This window comes from Budorcas taxicolor, chromosome 18, assembly GCF_023091745.1.
Source record: "Budorcas taxicolor isolate Tak-1 chromosome 18, Takin1.1, whole genome shotgun sequence".
In the NCBI taxonomy this organism is placed as follows: Eukaryota; Metazoa; Chordata; class Mammalia; order Artiodactyla; family Bovidae; genus Budorcas; species Budorcas taxicolor.
This window is the reverse complement of record NC_068927.1, coordinates 27,759,500-27,778,758: the sequence shown is the minus strand read 5'-3', so window position 1 is coordinate 27,778,758 and position 19,259 is coordinate 27,759,500. Positions and strand designations below refer to the sequence as shown.

The 19,259-nt window shown below is 47.0% G+C and overlaps 2 protein-coding genes and 1 non-coding gene across 3 annotated transcripts in view; 1 reads left to right on the top strand and 2 right to left on the bottom strand.

Moving 5' to 3' along the window:
* Window positions 1-5,539: 5,539 nt before the first annotated feature.
* Window positions 5,540-19,237, top strand: PRSS54 (serine protease 54). The gene is made up of 6 exons (XM_052656579.1): window positions 5,540-5,597; window positions 8,338-8,509; window positions 12,720-12,978; window positions 13,566-13,697; window positions 17,602-17,903; window positions 19,177-19,237. Exons 1-6 carry the CDS (start codon window positions 5,540-5,542, stop codon window positions 19,235-19,237), a joined length of 984 nt encoding a protein of 327 aa, XP_052512539.1.
* Window positions 6,557-6,628, bottom strand: TRNAW-CCA (transfer RNA tryptophan (anticodon CCA)). The gene has a single exon. It is a non-coding gene; the product is annotated as a tRNA-Trp (tRNA).
* The window catches only part of CCDC113 (coiled-coil domain containing 113), a 31,493-nt gene continuing 30,831 nt past the window's right edge, over window positions 18,598-19,259 (bottom strand). Inside the window, exon 9 of the mRNA XM_052656578.1 lies at window positions 18,598-18,684. Coding sequence (XP_052512538.1) covers window positions 18,598-18,684 — 87 coding nt within the window. The remainder of the gene's footprint in view (window positions 18,685-19,259) is intronic.

Below are 19,259 nucleotides of genomic sequence, written 5' to 3'. Positions count from 1 at the left end.
ACTCAACATTCAAAAGACTAAGATCATGGCATCCAGTCCCATCACTTCATGGCGAATAGATGGTTTAGAAACAATGGAAATAGTGAGAGACTTTATTTTCTTGGGCTCCAAAATCACTGCAGATGGTGACTGCAGCCATGAAATTAAAAGATGCTTGCTCCTTGGAAGAAAGGCTATGACCAACTTAGGCAGCATATTAAAAAGCAGAGACATTACTTTGCCAACAAAGGTCTGTCTAGTCAAAGGTATGGTTTTCCACAGAGTTGGTGATGAACAGGGAAGCCTGGCGTGCTGCAGTCCATGGGGTCGCAAAGTGTCGGATGTGACTGAACTGAACTGAACGGAACTAAACAGATCCTCTGACCTAGGAACCCTACTTCTAGTATATACACCCTAGAGAAATTCTTGCCCATATACTCAATATGTAGTTTAAGCATGCATAATGGATGAACTGATTATTATTAAACAAAGAGTAAGAGAAAAGATAGAGGGTGGAATACATAGACAGATACAAGATAATGGTAATGTCCTAGCTCTTGTATGGTAGGTTTGACTTAATATATTTATAAATATATTTTTATACTATAAATTTATTTTTACTAAATAAATATATTTGTGAGATGTTCTTCTTAAAACTTAAAATTGAAAGTTTTCATTAGGGAAATTTACATTGATACAGCTACATGTGGTACAAATATTCACTAACAGCCAGTCTCAAAGATTGATTGGGTAATTTGACTATCAGGTTTGTGTGAGTGTGTGTGTGTGCTCTCAGTCACTCAGTCATGTCTGATTCTTGGTGACCTCATGAACTGTAGCCCCCAGGCTCCCCTGTCCATGGGATTTTCCCGGCAAGTATACTGGAGCGGGCTGCCATTTCCTTCTCCAGGGGATCTTCTTGACCCAAGGATTGAACCCTCGTCTCCTGCACTGGCAGGAGGCTTCTTTACCACTAAGCCCACTGGCAAGCTGGCCAGTGGTTAATAAAATCCTCTTTATTTTGATAAAAGTTGAAAAATTCTTGCATACAAGTTCCTTCTTTAAGGGTTAAGAACATGGGAATATTCTATGTTTTGAACTTGATAGTCTATGTTAAACCCTTCTAGGAAGATTTAAAACATTCTATGGATAATCTTTCATGAAAAACCTGCAAATCCAACATACATATCTGAAAATAAAATTTCCAAATCAGGGCATGACATCATTGAAACATTTTTGTCATTTTCAAACAAGCATGATGACCTCTTTGATACATAAGTTAGAGTTTTTTTCCAGAAAGTGGGCATTATAATGCTTTCTTTAATTTAAAACTCTTGCTTTTTTTTTTCCTAAGCAGAAAAGATATCTAAATGGCAAAAGTCCAATTCAAAGTTTTGCTCTTCATAGCAGACATCATATCATGCCTGGGAAGTTTTCAGTGAACATGATCATTAATGAAAAATACCTCAAAGAGAAGGCAGCATGAACTATCAACAAAATTCCTATCCAAGAGACGTTGTAGGACAGTAGAAAAGTCTCCCCATGCAAGTGAGCAATAACTATGACATATTGGGCGAGTAGATATTTTGCTTTAACAATTTAACAAACAAGGGATGAGTAGGAAGCAACACTGGGGAAATCGGTGGTACATAAATAAGCAGTCATGTAAGGATGTGAGAGCTGGACCATAAACAAGGCTGAACACTGCAGAATTGATGCTTTTGAATTGTGGGGCTGGAGAAGACTCTTGAGAGTCCCTTAGACTGCAAAGAGATCAAAGCTGTTAATCCTAAAGGAAATCAACCCTGAATATTCAGTAGAAGGACTGATGCTGAAGCTGAAGCACCTATACTTTGGCCACCAGATGGGAAGAGTTGACTCACTGGGGAAGACCCATATGCTGGGAAAGAATGAGGGAAAAGGAGAAGGGGACAACAGGGTATGAGATGGTTAGATGGCATCACCGACACAACGGACAGGAATTTGAGCAAACTTCCGGAAATGGTGGAGGACAGAGGAGCCTGGCTTGCTGCAGTCGATGGGGTCACAAAGAGTCAGACATGACTTCGAGACTAAACAACAACAAAATGAAGTGCTTGATTTTTTAATTCTGTTAATTCCACAAGAGATTTTTGAAGTACAGTAAAGCTCTTCTTGGCATGTGTAAAAAACATTTTCAACATAGCGGCAATGGGACATGAAGTAATGTTTTCCAGAGGGAAAAGCAACTAAGTGGACTAGTAATCCAACCATCGCTATCTCCCAGGATGAAGCTTTCAGTTTCCTAGAAGAAAATTTCAGCCCAGGTTTTGAGCTTGATGGGCTGGCCCCTGAGCATGTGAGAACAGCCACCACTGAAAAAAACTCTCTGTAATTTTGGAGTCCATGTTTAATCTGAATACGCTGAACTGAATATCTGATGGAAACTCCAGAACACACTGTGATTTCGGATGCCCTTTAGCTGAGAGTTAAGATTTTCTAACTTAATGAAAATAAAGAAAACAAGTTAAAAAATGACAGGTTGAAAAACTGAATGTTTCATGCTGCCACTGTCCTGAGCATGAAGCCCTTGGTGCAAGATTGCAAATGAATTTCCTCTTAATATAAAATAAAAATTTTATTATTATTAACCTTAAAGAATCAAATAATTATTTTAAATGTTGTGATGAATTTTTTAAAAATTTACCTAAAGTTGACAGTCTATATTAAGTGGCCCAGAGAGGGTGAAAATTTGAGGCCCACTGTCTATAAGGTTGGGCTTCCCGGGTGGCTCAGTGGTAAAGAATCCACCTGCCAATGCAGGAGACGTGGGTTTGATCCCTGAGTAGGGAAGATCCCCTGGAGAAGGAAGTGGCAAACTGCTCCAGTATTCTTGGCTGAGAAATCCCATGGACAGAGGAGCCTGGCGGGCTACAGTCCATGGGGTTGCAAAAGAGTAGGACACGACTTAGGGACTGAGCTCACATGTGCACGTCTGTAAGGTCTGCTGGACACCTGTAGGTTTCTAAGTCTTTCTTATTGTGGGTTATGCTAGCTCCCTCCTACGAGGAGACAGTGTTTCTGGCAGCTTGCACATGGCTTCTTTTCATGCAGAAATTTAAGAAGGAATCTGGAGGGAGTTGACATCTTGGGTACTAACGTCAGCATCCCCATTCTTCAAGAGCAGCCCCCGACTTTGCCCTGATCACTGTTTCTACTTTCATCCCCTATCAAGCATGTGGTCCAGGCTGAGAAATGCCAACTTGGAGCTGGTTGACCACCCTGGAGTTGGAAGGATCCGGCTGGAATCCTGCCCATGTTTCCCAGGTGTTAGGCTCTAGGGAAGTGACTGTCCCACCTTGAGGCATGGTGTTTCCATCTGGAAAGCTTGGGTAATCCCCTCATCCTGGCAAGGGTGATTGTGAGTCCTGAATGAGAAATTGTGAAAACTCTTTGAGATCTGCAGTATGCGGAGCATATTGAAGGATCAGCAATTCCGGTTTCTCCCACTGCCAAAAATCTTTCCAATTCCATTCTCCCTCCTTGGGGTTGGAGGTGATGCAGGCTGGCAAGGCACACGGGATGGATGTCAGGGAAGCCAAGAAGGGAAGGAGGCAGTGGTTTCTCTCTCATCAGGCTTTGCTTTCTATCCAGCCATCCTTTACCTATCAGTCATTCATCTGTCTAGTCAATGCCAGCAGCCCTCTGGGTCTGTGGAATTACATCTGACCACAACGTTGTCAACACTTCTCTGAAGTCCTGGCCCTGTGCTGAAGCCTGGGCTGTTTGGAGCGGCTGGAGTGCCAATCCACCTAGCAATTGTGGTCTGGCAGGGCACTTCTGGTAGCTCCATGTGGACCCACAAGCTGGGGGGTTAAAGAAAACTGGGCTGAGCCTCCAGGAAACCACACTAGGAGCATAAGAATGCTGTCGGGGTTGGAAAAACCAAACCCTCCCAAGTCGTGGGCTTCCTCCCTCCAGTCGGACAGACTCATGTAGACACAGGGCGGGTGCCGAGGAAGCAGACAGAGCTTGGCCGTGACCGGACAGGGTGCTTTGACCTGGCGAAAGGGAATTTGTCTCAGCCAGACTTGGGGAGAGGCAGGCTTCCAGACTAGCCTTGCCAAGTTCATGAAACAGGCCGGCTTTTCATCCCCTCTCCTCCCATGTCCCCGTGTCCAGACGTTTGCTTGGTGGCTCCATGGTAACCGTGATGCCACAATGGAATATTCTTCCCAAGGTGCTAGAAGGAATCCCTCGGTTGAGCTCTGCGGTACAAGGTCAGAGTGAGTTCACTTCTCCTTTTGCAGGAGCAGTTCACGGAAGAACTCTGAGAACCATCCTGACGGCAAGAAACATCTGGCATCATGAGCGGAACATGGTGACTGAGAACAGCGTGTGTGGGTTCCTAGGGCCCTTGTGCATTGTCTGAGGTGAGGGTAGGCCTGGTGGTGCAGGGACGGAGGAGCACGCCTGGGCTTTGAGCTCCAGCTCCACCACCGGGCAGCCTTGGCTGACCTTGGGTGGGATTCTTATGGTCTCTGAGTATCAGTTTCTGAATCTGTAAAATGGGGATGAGGGCTTCAATCCCTGGGTCAGAAAGATCCCTCAGAGAAGGAAATGGCAACCCACTGAAGTATTCTTGCCTGGAAAAATCCCACAGACAGAGGAACCTGGCAGGCCACAATCCATGGGATTGCAAAGAGTCAGACATGACTCAGCGACTTTACACACACACACACACACACACACACACACACACACAATGGGGATGGCGACGGTGTCCACTTCACAGGGTTACTGTGTGAATGAACTGAGCGAACTGCTGGGGCGGTTACTATGTAAAAGTCTGAACAGTCATCAGTGAAAAGAAACCCAGCATTACTTAAGCCAGCAGTTTGATGTGCTCAGTTGCTCAGTTGTGTCCGACTCTTTGAGACCCCGTGGTCTGTAGCCCACCAGGCTCCTCTGTCCATGGAATTCTCCAGGCAGGAATACTGGAGTGGATAGCCTTTCCACTTCTTCAGGGGATCCTCCCAACCCAGGGATCGAACTCAGGTCTCCTGCATTGCAGGTGGATTCTTTACCATCTAAGCCACCAGGGAAGCCCATAGGAGGGGCAAAACCAGGGTGGGCTTTTACGGAACCCCCACTTTTTGCTTTTCAGCAGCATCCTATGGCTACAGAGTTAAGGCAAGGGTTGAATTCCACGAGTCAAAAAATAACGTTTTTCTGAGACCTGACGCTGTGGGAAAACCCGGGGACCCTGGCTGGGTTGTGCAGAAAACCAACCAGCGTGGCTGCCTCCTCTCCTTGGGCCATCTTACGAGTCACTGGCTGAAGATCAGGGCTGGGCAGCTGGTCCTGGCCTCTTTACTGCTCGGAACCAAAGAACAGGGACCTGACAGGTCTGATTCCCGTGTCTCTGAAGTTTTGTGGGTGGAAAGGCAAGGGACAGGGACTCCAATACAGGGGTGGGAGTGGGGGACGTCACCACCTTGGGGAGAAGAGGAAAAGGCCAGGCGCTCAGCACTTCTGTGTTCACAGCTGCCCATGGTGTCTGCCGCGGCCGTCTCTGGGGATGGCAGCGATGAGAAGGGCGCTCCTGCTCCTGCTCTATGTCTCCCACGCATCTGCCAGTGAGTGTGCACTCTTTGCTCTTCCGTCACGACTTTAGCTGACCGTGTGACGTGGCAGGGGGAATCATCCCAGAAAAGGAAACTGTCCTTTTAAAGTCCAGAGAGGGACTCGGGGGCGGGTGAGTCACGCCGCCTTGCTCTGGGCAGCATGAGTTGGTGGAGGGAACCAGGGAAAGAAATGGAACGTGGTGGGTGAATGTAGGACACTGGACTTGAGCAGCCTGGTGTCAGGACTAGTCCTTGGTGACAGTCTGGTCAGGAAAATAAAGCTTAGGCTACAGAGAGGGCCCCCTGGGGGGCAGAGGGGGTTGACATGAGCTCCTGGCTTCCCACTCACCGCTCCTGCCCCTGCTCTCCTCAGGACATATCCTCCAGGCTCCATCCTTCCTGAGCCAGAGTTGGAGGGCGAGTAAGGGGAGGGGAAGATGTGTCTTATGCACTTGGAAACCAGGCCTTCCAAGTGTTTCTATTTCAGCTTCGGATGAAGGCCTTTATCCTTAAACTTTTAACATTACCTCTAAACTGATCCCCAGCTGCAGGGCTGGGCCCAGGGGCAGGGAGGTGCCTTAGAGGCTGCCTGGCAGAAGTGGCAGCTGCAGTCACCTCCCTGATCCCCAGGTTATAGATTCCAGCCTGGAACGGGGTAGATGGTGGGGCACCTGACGAAAGCAGTCTCTGTGCCAGCTCCTGCCATCCCAGCTGGCTCTCTCCTGTCTTCCTGGAGTTAAATAGGAGACATGAGAGAGCTCCCCGTGCACACGTATACACACACCAAGCAGACCAACTTACCTTCCTGGCCTCCTCCACCTCCTTGCAGGCCAAGGAGGTGAAGGTGAAGTCGCTCAGTTGTGTCCGACTCTTTGCAACCCCATGGACTGTAGCCTACCAGGCTCCTCCGTCCATGGGATTCTCCAGGCAAGAATACTGGAGTGGGTTGCCATTTCCTTCTCCAGGGAATCTTCCCAACCGAGGGTTCGAACCCAGGTCTCCTGCATTGGAGGCAGGTGCTTTAACCTCTCAGCCACCAGGGAAGCCAAGGAGACAAAACACAGAAAGGGCCTCTCCGCCCCTCTTAAAAAGCCTCAAGCAAGTGACCTGGGGCCAACATTTCATCTCTTGGACAGATTTCCTCATTATATCCTGGCCTTTCAAGGATTTTATAAGGTCATGAATGAATGAATCAGCCAACTAGAACTTTGAAAAGGTAAAAGTCATCACACACGTATAGCTTCCTGCTGCATGAGGACAGGTTGTTTATGCCTTCCTCACCACAGATGGCCAATATCCTGTGGAAAAACAAACAAACCAGAATTCCTGTCTCTGGTGACCCTGAAGCTCCTGATGGCCTTGCAGCCATCATCCTGCTAACGACCGGCTCTGTCACTGTTCCAGCAAAGTCTCCAAGTGTCAGCTCACAGAAATGTGAATCTGATCACATGGTGCCCTGGCATGGAGTGGTCCTTTAATGACTGCACTGAATATTCAGTCAACTCCAGCATCACGGTTTGGAAAGGCTCTGCCACTGGTGCTCACCTCAAAGGTCACCTCCTGCAGGAAGCCCTCCCAGACTTCATGATCTGGGCAAAGTCCATGTCCCCTCTTCTGTGTACTCTGGGGACAGTCTCTTGTGTCACAGATCTCTCTGTACACTGTCACTCTTCAGCATGTCTGTCTCCCTCATGCATTGGGACCTCCCCTGGGTAAGGACAGGACCCTGAAATCTGTGCCGTCAGCCCAGTCCCTAACTCGGCAGGGCTGCGTGTGTAGTTAGATGAATGGATGAAAAGGAAGCCACCAATGACCTGACCTTGTTAGCTGGTGCTACCCACCACGTGACACGCCAGGGCCCAGGACCACCACCAACTTAGAAACACACGCTGGGTACTCACGTAGTGGCTACCAGAGCAGTGGGGGTGGGTAATGCTATCATCCATTGAGCTCAGCATTATCAGTCATGGGGACACACCTCTCCTCTTGTGAGAGGTGTGTGTTACCCCACCTCTCGTAAAAGGAAACTGAAGCCCAGAGAGGTGAGTGGCTCTCCCCAAGTCCCAACGCATAGGGGCCAACTGGACTTGGGACACAGTGTCCAGATAATAGTTTTAATCTGGCAGACCCCAGAAAGGGTCTTGAGGACTCCCAAAGATCCCAGACTACACTTTAAGAACTGCTGATATATATGAAAGATTTCAGATAAACAGCTTAGGATAAGCTAAGTGGGACTTCCCTGGTGGAAAAGGAAGGGAATTCTTTTTCACTGAGCCACCTGGAAGCCCCCAGTGGTAAAGAATCTGCCTGCTAATGCAGATGTAGGTTCAATCCCTGGGTCAGGAAGATCCCTTGGAGAAGGAAATGGCAACCCATTCTAGTATTCTTGCCTGGAAAAGTCCCGTGGATAGAGGAGCCTAGCGGGCTACAGTCCATGGGGTCACAAAGAGTTGGCCCCAACTTAGCAACTAAACAAACAACAACAAATCTGCCGAGTGCTAAGCTTGCAATAGATGAGAGTGATCATCGCTAGCCTAACATTTTCAGATGCAAAGATGTCACCAAGGGTCTTTGATGGGGAAGAAGACTCCTAGGAAAATAAACGAGGGTGGTATGGTTATGGCGAGCCAGAAAAAGTGGGGGAAATGGCAGGAGAGCGAGCAGGTCCTGAGGTTGGATGTGGCAGTGGTAGTGGTGGCCACAGGCCTCCAGCTGCTTGCCCGGCAGTCAGGCCCCTGCACACCCCCTCCAGGTTGCGGCATCCAGAAAAGCAACATTGCGGTCACTTCCGAGGAGGGTTTGGTCGAAGAGCGGGAGTTCCCGTGGGTGGTGTCGCTGCAGGATTCCCAGTACACCCACCTGACTTTCGGCAGCATCCTCAGTGAGTTCTGGATCCTCAGCATCGCGTCCACCTTTCAGAACAGGCCAGTACCCCAGCTTTGGAGCTGACACAGCCCACTGAGGCGGGGCGGGCCCTGGGGGACTCTGCTTCCTACTCTGCTTGGGGAAGCCTGGAAGGTGGATTCCTGGTGTCAGGGCAACACGACTTTTTTTTTTTTTAACCAGCTCAGGGCTTGCCATGAGCTTGGGGGTCCTAAAACCACCAGCTGCCAAGGTCGGCGCAGTCTGTGTCTTCTCTGTGGTAAGGACTAACAGCTGCACCGCTGTGGAATGAAAGGATGCGCTCACCATCCTCTGTAGGAAGGCTATTGGCTCCCGCTTTATGTACTACAATCACAAAGGCACTGACTCTTGACACTAGAGGTCCTTACTGCTTATCTTGTTAAGGGAACTGATAAGAGTCCGAACAAGGAGTCTTCTTAAGGGAATTAATAGTTCAGTTCAGCCGCTCAGTCGTGTCCAACTCTTTGCGATCCCATGAATCGCAGCACGCCAGGCCTCCCTGACCATCACCAACTCCCGGAGTTCACTCACACTCACGTCCACCAAGTCAGTGATGCCATCCAGCCATCTCATCCTCTGTCGTCCCCTTCTCCTCCTGCCCCCAATCCCTCCCAGCATCAGAGTCTTTTCCAATGAGTCAACTCTTCGCATGAGGTGGCCAAAGTACTGGAGTTTCAGCTTTAGCATCATTCCTTCCAAGAACACCCAGGACTGATCTCCTTTAGGATGGACTGGTCGGATCTCCTTGCAGTCCAAGGGACTCTCAAGAGTCTTCTCCAACACCACAGTTCAAAAGCATCAATTCTTCGGCGCTCAGCCTTCTTCACAGTCCAACTCTCACATCCATACTGACCACTGGAAAAACCATAGCCTTGACTAGACGGACCTTTGTTGGCAAAGTAATGTCCCTGCTTTTGAATATGCCATCTAGGTTGGTCATAACTTTCCTTCCAAGGAGTAAGTGTCTTTTAATTTCATGGCTGCAATCACCATCTACAATGATTTTGGAGCCCCCAAAAATAAAGTCTGACACTGTTTCCACTGTTTGCCCATCTATTTCCCATAAAGTGACGGGACCAGATGCCATGATCTTTGTTTTCTGAATGTTGAGCTTTAAGCCAACTTTTTCACTTTCTTCTTTCACTTTCATCAAGAGGCTTTTTAGTTCCCCTTCACTTTCTGCCATAAAGGTGGTGTCATCTGCATATCTGAGGTGATTGATATTTCTCCTGGCAATCTTGATTCCAGCTTCTGTTTCTTCCAGCCCAGCGTTTCTCATGATGTACTCTGCATAGAAGTTAAATAAGCAGGGTGACAATATACAGCCTTGACATACTCCTTTTCCTATTTGGAACCACTCTGTTGTTCCATGTCCAGTTCTAACTGTTGCTTCCTGACCTGCATATAGGTTTCTCAAGAGGCAGGTCAGGTACTCTGGTATTCCCATCTCTTGAAGAATTGTCCACAGTTTATTGTGATCCACACAGTCAAAGGCTTTGGCATAGTCAATAAAGCAGAAATAGATGTTTTTCTGGAACTTTCTTGCTTTTTCAATGATCCAGCAGATGTTGGCAATTTGATCTCTGGTTCTTCTGCCTTTTCTAAAATCAGCTTGAACATCTCGAAGTTCACAGATCACGTACTGCTTAAGCCTGGCTTGGAGAATTTTGAGCATTGCTTTATTAACATGTGAGATGAGTACAATTGTGTAGTAGTTTGAGCATTCTTTGGCATTGCCTTTCTTTGGGATTGGAATAAAAACTGACCTTTTCCAGTCCTGTGGCCACTGCTGAGTTTTCCAAATTTGTTTACATATTGAGTGCAGCACTTTCACAGCATCATCTTTCAGGATTTGAAATAGCTCAACTGGAATTCCATCACCTCCACCAGCTTAGGATAAGTTTAAAACACTTAAACCTCAGACCTTAACCATGAAAGTGAAAGAAAGAAAGTGAAGTCGCTCAGTCATGCCCGACTCTTTGCGACCCCATGGATAGTAGCCTGCACCAAGCTTCTCTGTCCATGGGATTTTCAAGGCAAGAGTACTGGAGTGGGTTGCCATTTCCTTTTCCAGGGAATCTTCCCAACCATGAGACTGCCACAAATATACGCACAGAGAGAAAAGGCTTGAAGGAAATACACAAACACTTGAAGAGTGCCCATCTCTGGATGCTCAGAGCACCCATGATTCCTGTTTTCTTCTTTGAACTTCTCCGTATTCTCCAAATGGTTTACGGTAAATGGACATTCTATTAAACTAGATTAAAAAAAAAAAACAAAAAACCACTATATGTGCTATATATATTGCCCTCCAGAGAGGTTGTTTTCTACGTAGTGTATTCATTACTGCTATTTTCTATCTGATCTGCTGGTTCGGTTGATTTCCTTTTTGACTCTGGGTTTTATTAAAGACCATTTAAAAATATCCAGGCGATAGGATGCTTTGCTTTGTTTTCCAACATGATTTAGTTTTGAGTTAGACGGCAAGGTGATCTATTAAGGAATTCGTTCATGTTGTCTTCATGGTCTACTACGTGGTCCCTGTGACTATTTTCCATAAGTAAATTTAAAAGTTCCCCTCTGTCCTTGGAATATAGTTTAATATATAAAATTGGAGCATGAAGTCTACTTGATCTTTCCTCGGCTGACCAAGGCAAATTACAAACTCCTGGCTTTTTCTCCTTCTATTTCCTGGAATTTAATTCATGAATATTGTGTTGCGTGTTACAATAAATTCTTCATTGTAGATCGAATTCTTTATCACCACAAGAAGCCTTTCTTTGTCTTGTTGCATGCTCTTCTGCTTTGATATTCAGAATAAAACTCCTGCTTTTTGTTTTTAGATTATGTCTTCTGTTTTTCTGGCTTTCTGTTTTCGTTATATGGCTTTGTTTCATAGGTCTCTTCTAACAGATTTGGAAAGCTTGAATTTGTTTTCTTACAAATGTGTTCGTCTTAGAGTTACAATTTCATGGAAAATACCCAAGTCTTCTGTTTCTCTCTGGATCATCCTCTCAAGACTCTCCCATGGTTGATGCCAGAATTCCTGTCTTTTCACTCTTTCCTTCTCGCCTCACGACCACTCAGTGTTACTAGGTTATTTATGTACTTTAATGTCTGCACACTTTTGTTATTTCCTATATTAGCTGTAAATAAATAACAGTTTAGACTCCCATGAAAGGTGAGAAAATTGGTGTATACAACCCACCCCTGCTTTCTTTTCAGTTTTTGTTACACCATTTGGTTATTGCCAGGGCTTACATTATTACTCCAACCTATGGCTTTAAAAGTTTTTCTTTCATTTTAATTTTAGACCCATAAATAAATAAGCATAGAAGAAAGATCAGAGAAGGCAATGGCACCCCACTCCAGTACTCTTGCCTGGAAAATCTCATGGACGGAGGAACCTGGTAGGCTGCAGTCCATGAGGCCGCTAAGAGTAGGACACGACTTCCCTTTCACTTTTCACTTTCATGCATTGGAGAAGGAAATGGCAACCCACTCCAGTGTTCTTGCCTGGAGAATCCCAGGGACTTGGGAGCTTGGTGGGCTGCCGTCTATGGGGTCACACAGAGTCGGACACGACTGAAGTGACTTAGTAGCAACAGCAGAAGAGAGATAATCAGCCATAACATACCAGATTATCTTCAGGTGGTAGGCTATATGCTTGTAAGATAGAAGAATCTTCAAAGGATGATGGCACAAGTGTAGGGGTTCAGAAATGATTTCCTGACAAACTATTATAAAATTGATAAATGACAAGGTCTTACTGTATAGTGTAGGGAACTATATTCAGTATCTTGTGATAAGTCATAATGGAAAAGAATATGAAAAATAAAATATATTATTGTAATATATTGTATATAATATATGGAATACATTTATATGTATGAAATATATTTCATATACAATATATGAATGTTTCATGTATTTCATATATAATCTATGAAATATATTTCATGTATATAATATATAAAATATTATATATCATATATATATAAATGGAATCACTTTTCTGTATACCAGAAACTAATACAAGATTGTAATTCAACTACACTTCAATAAAACGAAAAAAAATTTCCTGGAGACATGGTTCAAAAAGGTGAGTAAAAAGTAGCCCTAGGAAGAGGAGTTGGATGGAGCCAAAAAATCAATAAACATGAAAAAAGGGAAGTGTGAAGCTTCCTCGGTGCCTCAGCTTCTCAAGACCTCCTTGTTCTCTCTCTCCAGGAAGGATGCTGTGGCTATAATTGGTATAGCTAAGATGGATGCAAAACTGATTGCTCATGAAGAGTATCCTATCAACACCATAATCATCCATGAGGACTTCGACAATAAGACAATGAGAAATAACATAGCCCTCCTGAAGACAGACACGGCGATGCAGTTCAACAGCCTGGTCCGGCCCATCTGCTTCCTCGGCAGAAAGCTGAACAGGCCGCCACTCCTGCTGAACTGCTGGGTGGCAGGATGGAACCCCACATCTGCAGTTAATGGCTTCCTTCTCCTAGAGGAGGCTGTGTGTGTGCCAGCGGTGGGGGTGACCAGGATGAACCATTCCAGGGCTTAGCTCTATAATTCAGGTGGCCTGAGGTTCTGGAGTTGGGCTGGAACCCCCACTGAACCGGTCAGGATTCCCAGCGCTTGCCCTCTTTGAGGTCACTTGTACATTTGGTCCTTTTTCTTTTATCCTTACACCAAAATTGGACATACATGGGTAGCGAACGCCTGCAATGACTGCAGGGTTACTGAGGGGCGAGGGGACGTCATTCCCTGAACCAGAGCTTTCAGTCCTCTTCTCTGAGCCATCCTTGTTTTCTCTGACTCTTGGGAAGCAAACAAGGAAAAGCAAAGAAAGGGTAAACGTTCTCTGCCTGCTTTCACATTCAGGCTGTTTGCTTTCGCAAAGGTAGTCTTCAGTAAAAAGCCAGACACAGGTTGTGATTTCTGTGAGGGAAAGGGGGTTTACGAGAACATTCCTTGCTGACTCCCATCTGGGTATGTGAGCTCTAGTTGAGCTGACCTGGGGGGTGTCTTCCTGTTAATAATTCTTGCGCTCTCTGTTGCGTGGTCCAGACAGGAAATCACATGACAATGAGTATCCTGAGGAAAATCTCCGTGAAAGACATTGACTCATGTCCCTTAAACATAGGGCAGAAAACAGGATGTGGCAACCACCTAGAGATGGAGACCGACGCCGTCTGCTTGGTAAGAACATGGTGGAACAGAAGCTGAGAGTAAGCAGAGGTTACTTCATGGGGAGGGTTGGGGACGCCCCCTGGCTGGATGGTGAGCTGCGTGTGGTCAGGGACTGTCACTTGGGATTCACAGATATCTCTAGGATGAGCAGCACTTGGCAAATACGCTCAATAACTCCATAATAATAATAATAAATACAGAATAAAAAATAAAATAATAATAAAAAGCTCAATAACCATCTGCTGAATGGACTAACCAGTCACCATTGTCGGTGTGAAATACTAAGCATGGCTAAGTAACATGATTTTTCATGAGCTAAAAGTTTGAAAGAATGAGACCCAGCCACACATGGGGATATGTGTTGAGTGTGCTTACAGCACAGGCTCACTCTATTTGGCTCCTTTGGAACCTAGACTGATGCTATTGCTCATCAGTCACGGGGTTTCTTTTTTCCGATAAGAAGCCCTGCCCTCTACCTGGATGTGGGCTGTTCTACTGCCTCAGGGAAATGCACAGAATTCACAAACACCTGTCCATGGCCCTCGTATCTGTACCTGGGAAAAGCGTGGCTTACCAGGGCCACACAGTTAATACACATTAAAGACGAGAACCCAGGTCTGTCAGACTTCCAGACAAAGTTTCCCTCCTCTATTCCATCAACCACTTTTCTCAAAATAGTCTTCAGGATTCCCCAGTGGGAAAATTTTTTCAGAGGGCTAAGGGAAAGTTTTTTTAAGAGAAAGGGGAAAAAATACTTAGATGTGGACAATTCTTTCTCAAAGTCATTTCATTGCAAAAGCATGAAGGACTGCCTTTCATCAGACAATAAGTCTGCCCTTCCAAAGCTGATTTAACATTTATCGAGTGTTCTACATTGTACTGCAATGTAGTCCCTGGGGTCACAAAGAGTGGACCCAGCTGAGCAACTGAACCAACTTTGTACTGAGCTCTGTCAGATGCGGGATTGTAGCAACTTCTTAGAGAATGTGTTAAAATGCAGAAGATGATGTAGCTACTTAACAAAATCCTGCCATCAGCCACTCCGTCAATCTAGAGCCACACTTCATCAAATCTAGATGCTATCAGTTGTAGAGCACACTATTTTTTATGTAACATTGAGAAGGAAAAAATGCTGGAAGAAAAGTGCATGGAAATTCTGGAATCAACTGATTAAAAGACACATTCCATTTCAAAGATCGGAAGTTTTAAGAGACTCTTAGATGCATAGGAATATGGTAAACTTCTTTCAGGCTTCCCCAGTGGTTCAGCGGTAAACAATCCGCTGTAATGCAGGAAACTCCAGTTCGATCCCTGGGTCAAGAAGATCCCCTAGAGGAGGACATGGCAGCCCACTCCAGTATTCTTGCCTAGAGAATCCCCACGGACAGAGAAACCTGGCGGACTACAGTCCATGGGATCGCAAAGAGTCAGACATGACTGAAATGACTTAGTACACAGCACACACAAACTGCTTACAGTCTAAATGATCACTTCTTTAAACCACCCACAAAATTCAGATTGGTTTTTAACGGAAGCACACCTGTAGACAGTCCTTTGCTTTTTAGAATTATGCTTACAAACTGTCTCAGAACATCAGAAAAAAAAAAAAAACAGTGCCTTGTCCAGCTAGAGTCCCAGGAATTGTGTTCTAGTGTCCAGGGGTCCTCAAAACCACACTTCTCACATGTAGAATAATTCACCCAGGTTCAGTGTCTGCTCTGGGCTTCCCAGATAGCTCAGTTGGTAAAGAATCCACCTGCAATGCAGGAGACCCCGCTTCAATTCCTGGGTCGGGAAGATCTGCTGGAGAAGGGAAAGGCTACCCACTCCAGTATTCTGGCCTGGAGAACTCCATGGACTGTATAGTCCATGGGGTCTCGAAGAGTCGGACACGATTGAGCGACTTTCACTTTCGCTTTTCAGTGTCTGCTCTAATGAGTCCCCAGAGATCCAACAAAAGCAGAATCACTCTGAATTCACCCCTCCTTCTTCCCAAACTGTTAGGGCTTTTGCTGAATGTTGAGGTTGAGGATCGCCCAATGAAAGGGTCGCTCCCCCAGGAGATGAGGTGAGACTGCTCCAGAGGAGCAGCTGGTACTTTTTGTCTCCATTGCGTGAGCTGCAGAGGTCTCAGCCTTACAGGTTATGGAGAAGAGAAAAAGCAGCGTACTCTACACCTGAGTGGAACAGCAGCTTGCAAAACCACCCAAGAGCCAGGGATGGCGACCACATAATCATTTGTCAAACTATTCGTCCTGAATTGCATTCCTTTTCTTCCTCAAGCTGTAAAAGCACAGTTAAAACAAACTGGAAGTGGGTCTGGTGAACACAGTGATTACTCCATGCTTGGCCAGAAACCCTCTGTGCCCCAGGCAGACACAACAGGGTGCAGACGAAACAGCCTGTTCACCAGTCCCAGGAGGACTGGCCAGAGCTCTGGGATGAAGTTTCTACCTTCTGCTGTTTGGCAGCAAAGGATGAAAACAGTAGAGTGTGAAAAGCTGAAAAATGAAGAGTTCCACACTCAAGCACCCCGTTCCGTCTGATGAGAGGCACAGAATGAAATCTAGAATGTTATCCTCACGTGTGTGTGGCCGTGAGACAACCAGGGAATTATGGCAGCCTTGCCGAGCGTGCCTCCCCTGGTCCTGCTTGCGGAGTGGCTCTTGCCTTCTCCTGTTCGTTTCTGTTCTGGCATGGCTTCCTCAGAAAAAGGAGGGTTCAGTGAAAGAGGCTGCAAACGTATAGACACACAAGAAGGCTCAGGCACCGAGGCCTGGGGATGGGCAGGGACTGACGTGACCACTTTTGCGCCTCTCTGATTCTCATGGTTCAATCTGTTCAGATTGTTTGCCATTGTCAACTGTAAGCCCCCTCCCCCATGCCTCAGTCCAAATAGTGAGAGTGAAGTGTAATCGCCCAGCCTTCGATGAGAAAACCACTCCCGCCTGGACCAAGATGGACCACGGGCCAGGGCTGGGGAGCAGGTATTCCTTTAAGAGGCGGCTTGGGGGATGGGGGCGGGAGAGGACAGTTAAGACAAATTATTCCTAGCTGCTGCCTCGTTTCTTTTTCCACATTTCTCAGTTTTTCATGTAGAAACGACGGCCTTTTCTCGACACCAGGGTAATAGCAGCTAATTGTTTACTGAGTGCATCCTGTAGGTCAGACACTGTGCTAGGACTTCTGCTGGTGTTACAGAGGTGGACTGAGTCCCCAGTTTAGCTCAGAGAATTAGGTAACCTGCCAGGGTTACATCTCCAGCCAGGTGTGTCAGGCTCCTGCCCACTCACCTGAAGGGAGATCAGGTCTGCAGGGCAGAGCTCCCGAAGCCAGGAGGACAGCTCTCTACAGTCTTGGATGGGGATGGCGGGGGCAGGGTGCCTGGCTGACAGTTGCCAGGCTGATAAATCTGAGTCCCGCCTGGTGGCATATGCTCCCCCACTAGTCTGACTCTGACCCTAGCTGGACTGTGGGTGGGTGTGAGCAGCTTAAATCAAAACAAAACAGAGAAGAGAAGGGGGAAAATGGGCCCATTCCAGGCCAGAAAGGAACAAAATAACATCTGAGGAGTGAGAAACCAGAGAGAGGGTGGGTTTATTCAAAGTCCTAGAAAGGGGCAAGAAAATGAAGCGGGAACCAGGAAGCTACAGGCAAACTGCAGGAGCCTTCCATTTGTATGATAAAAGGAAAAGTCATCTTGTTGGAATTTGTGGGGACAGTGGCCTAGATGAGAAACAGTATCTTATAATTTACCTCATTTCTAGTGAGAACCAGCTAGAACAGGCCAGAATAGTGTAAAACTTTTCTAGAACAGAGAGTAAATAGCACTAGGACATATTTTTTACAAACAGAGAGCGAGAGAGAACGAGTTTGTTTCCTAAGACCTGAAGCCTTCTGTCGTTTATCACAGGGGGACCCGGGAAACCCAATGATGTGCCAGCTGAAGGAAATGAGTCTGTGGGTGCTGAGAGGAATCCTGTCCCAAGGAGGGGAGAAATGCCCGGGCCTGTTCCTGTACATCAGGGTGGAAGACTACAGCGACTGGATCACGTCCAAAACCAGGAAGACCAGCTCTCCCCTGTCTTCCTTCCATCACTGGGAGAACCCCAGCCCTTTACCCAGATACTCATCACGTGATCTCGTGACACAGAGGAAACAGGCTAGGCTGAGCCAGCTTGCGTGGCCCCGACTATCCTTCCAAGGACAAGAAAGGTCCACCGTGCATTCCACGCGTTCACTGCCAGACAATGGCACTCAAATGAGTCTAGACTTCCGGGAAAAGGGGCGGAGGGAGCCGGGCAGGTCTGAGACGGCTATCCAGCCCATGTACTATGACTACTACGGTGGGGAGTTCATGGCGCAGGCGCCCCCTTCAGGCCAGCCCAGGTTACATCAGCCCCAAGAAATTACCTTACTTTTTCTTTGCGCTCGTTTTCTTTGGTAATGGGATGTTCGTCTAGGAGCTAGCCCTCCAAACCGAAGAGGAAGCTCAGAACGCTGAGTGCCAGGCATTCACCATGCTGTTTCGGTGTCTCTTTTTGAGAGTCGCGCAGCTGGGTGGCCGTGGACAGGCCCGCTCTCAGACTTGGGCCGGCTCCCTCTCCTCTAGCCCCACGTCCGCGAGCGGGAAGGTCGCTTTCGTGTGTGCTTGTGAACTAAACGTGGGCTAACAAGTGTCAAACCATTAGAGTGCCCTGTGGTTCTTCCGGTGTTCACGGGTTCCCGGGGCCAGGCTGTGAAAACACTTCCCTAGGGGCTGAGGTGGCCTGGGAGGTGACTGGCAGCCTGGCTGGAGAGTTGGGGACCCCAGCCAGTGCAGGGAACAGTGAGAGGACCCCATGACTTAGACAGGAGCTAATAACTTTAATGGATCACTTTTTGGTCGGCAGCGGTAGCTTCCTTCTGGCTATTTCCCAGGGCCGGAAATTGCCTGCAACTGCTCATTGGTGTTTTTCATCTTATTCCAAGCTTTGCGGTAGCCTTTCAAGGACATCTACAAAATGAGAAAGGGGGAGGGGGGAGAAGGTCATTTGAGACAAACGGATTGTACCAATCGTACCCGCATCTAGCCCTATGGTGGTAAGGATGACCTTGTGTTGGGCGCAGTGTCTGCGTGCGGGCGGTGGCCACCGGCCACCTTGGGGCATCGGAAGATTCATTGTTTCTGTTCCGTGAAGTGAGAAGTTGCAGGCTCCTGCTGTGATTCTCTGCTACTTCTTGGCCCCAGATACGATGGGCCCATGTTTGGACCCTAGTTTATTATCCTGCTGCCAAGTGACCACGGGAAAGGCAGAAAGAAGCACCCTGGAAAATGTACCTGGGGTTTACATGCCAGAGCTTCCAAGACTGGGTTTTTGCGCTGCTCTAAGGATGTCTCTAGTGTCCCGTGTGTGCAACCTGGCCTGTGGCAGTCTCAGTGCTTCCCTTTTGTCTTTTTTTTAGACGGCAGCATTTCATTTGCACTTTTCCTTTTTCTTCTCCACAGCTCACAATGGGCAAGGGGGCTTCCGGGCACACTGTACCGTATGAAAAGGCTGCGGACTTAGTCAACGGAAAGACCCATGTCAA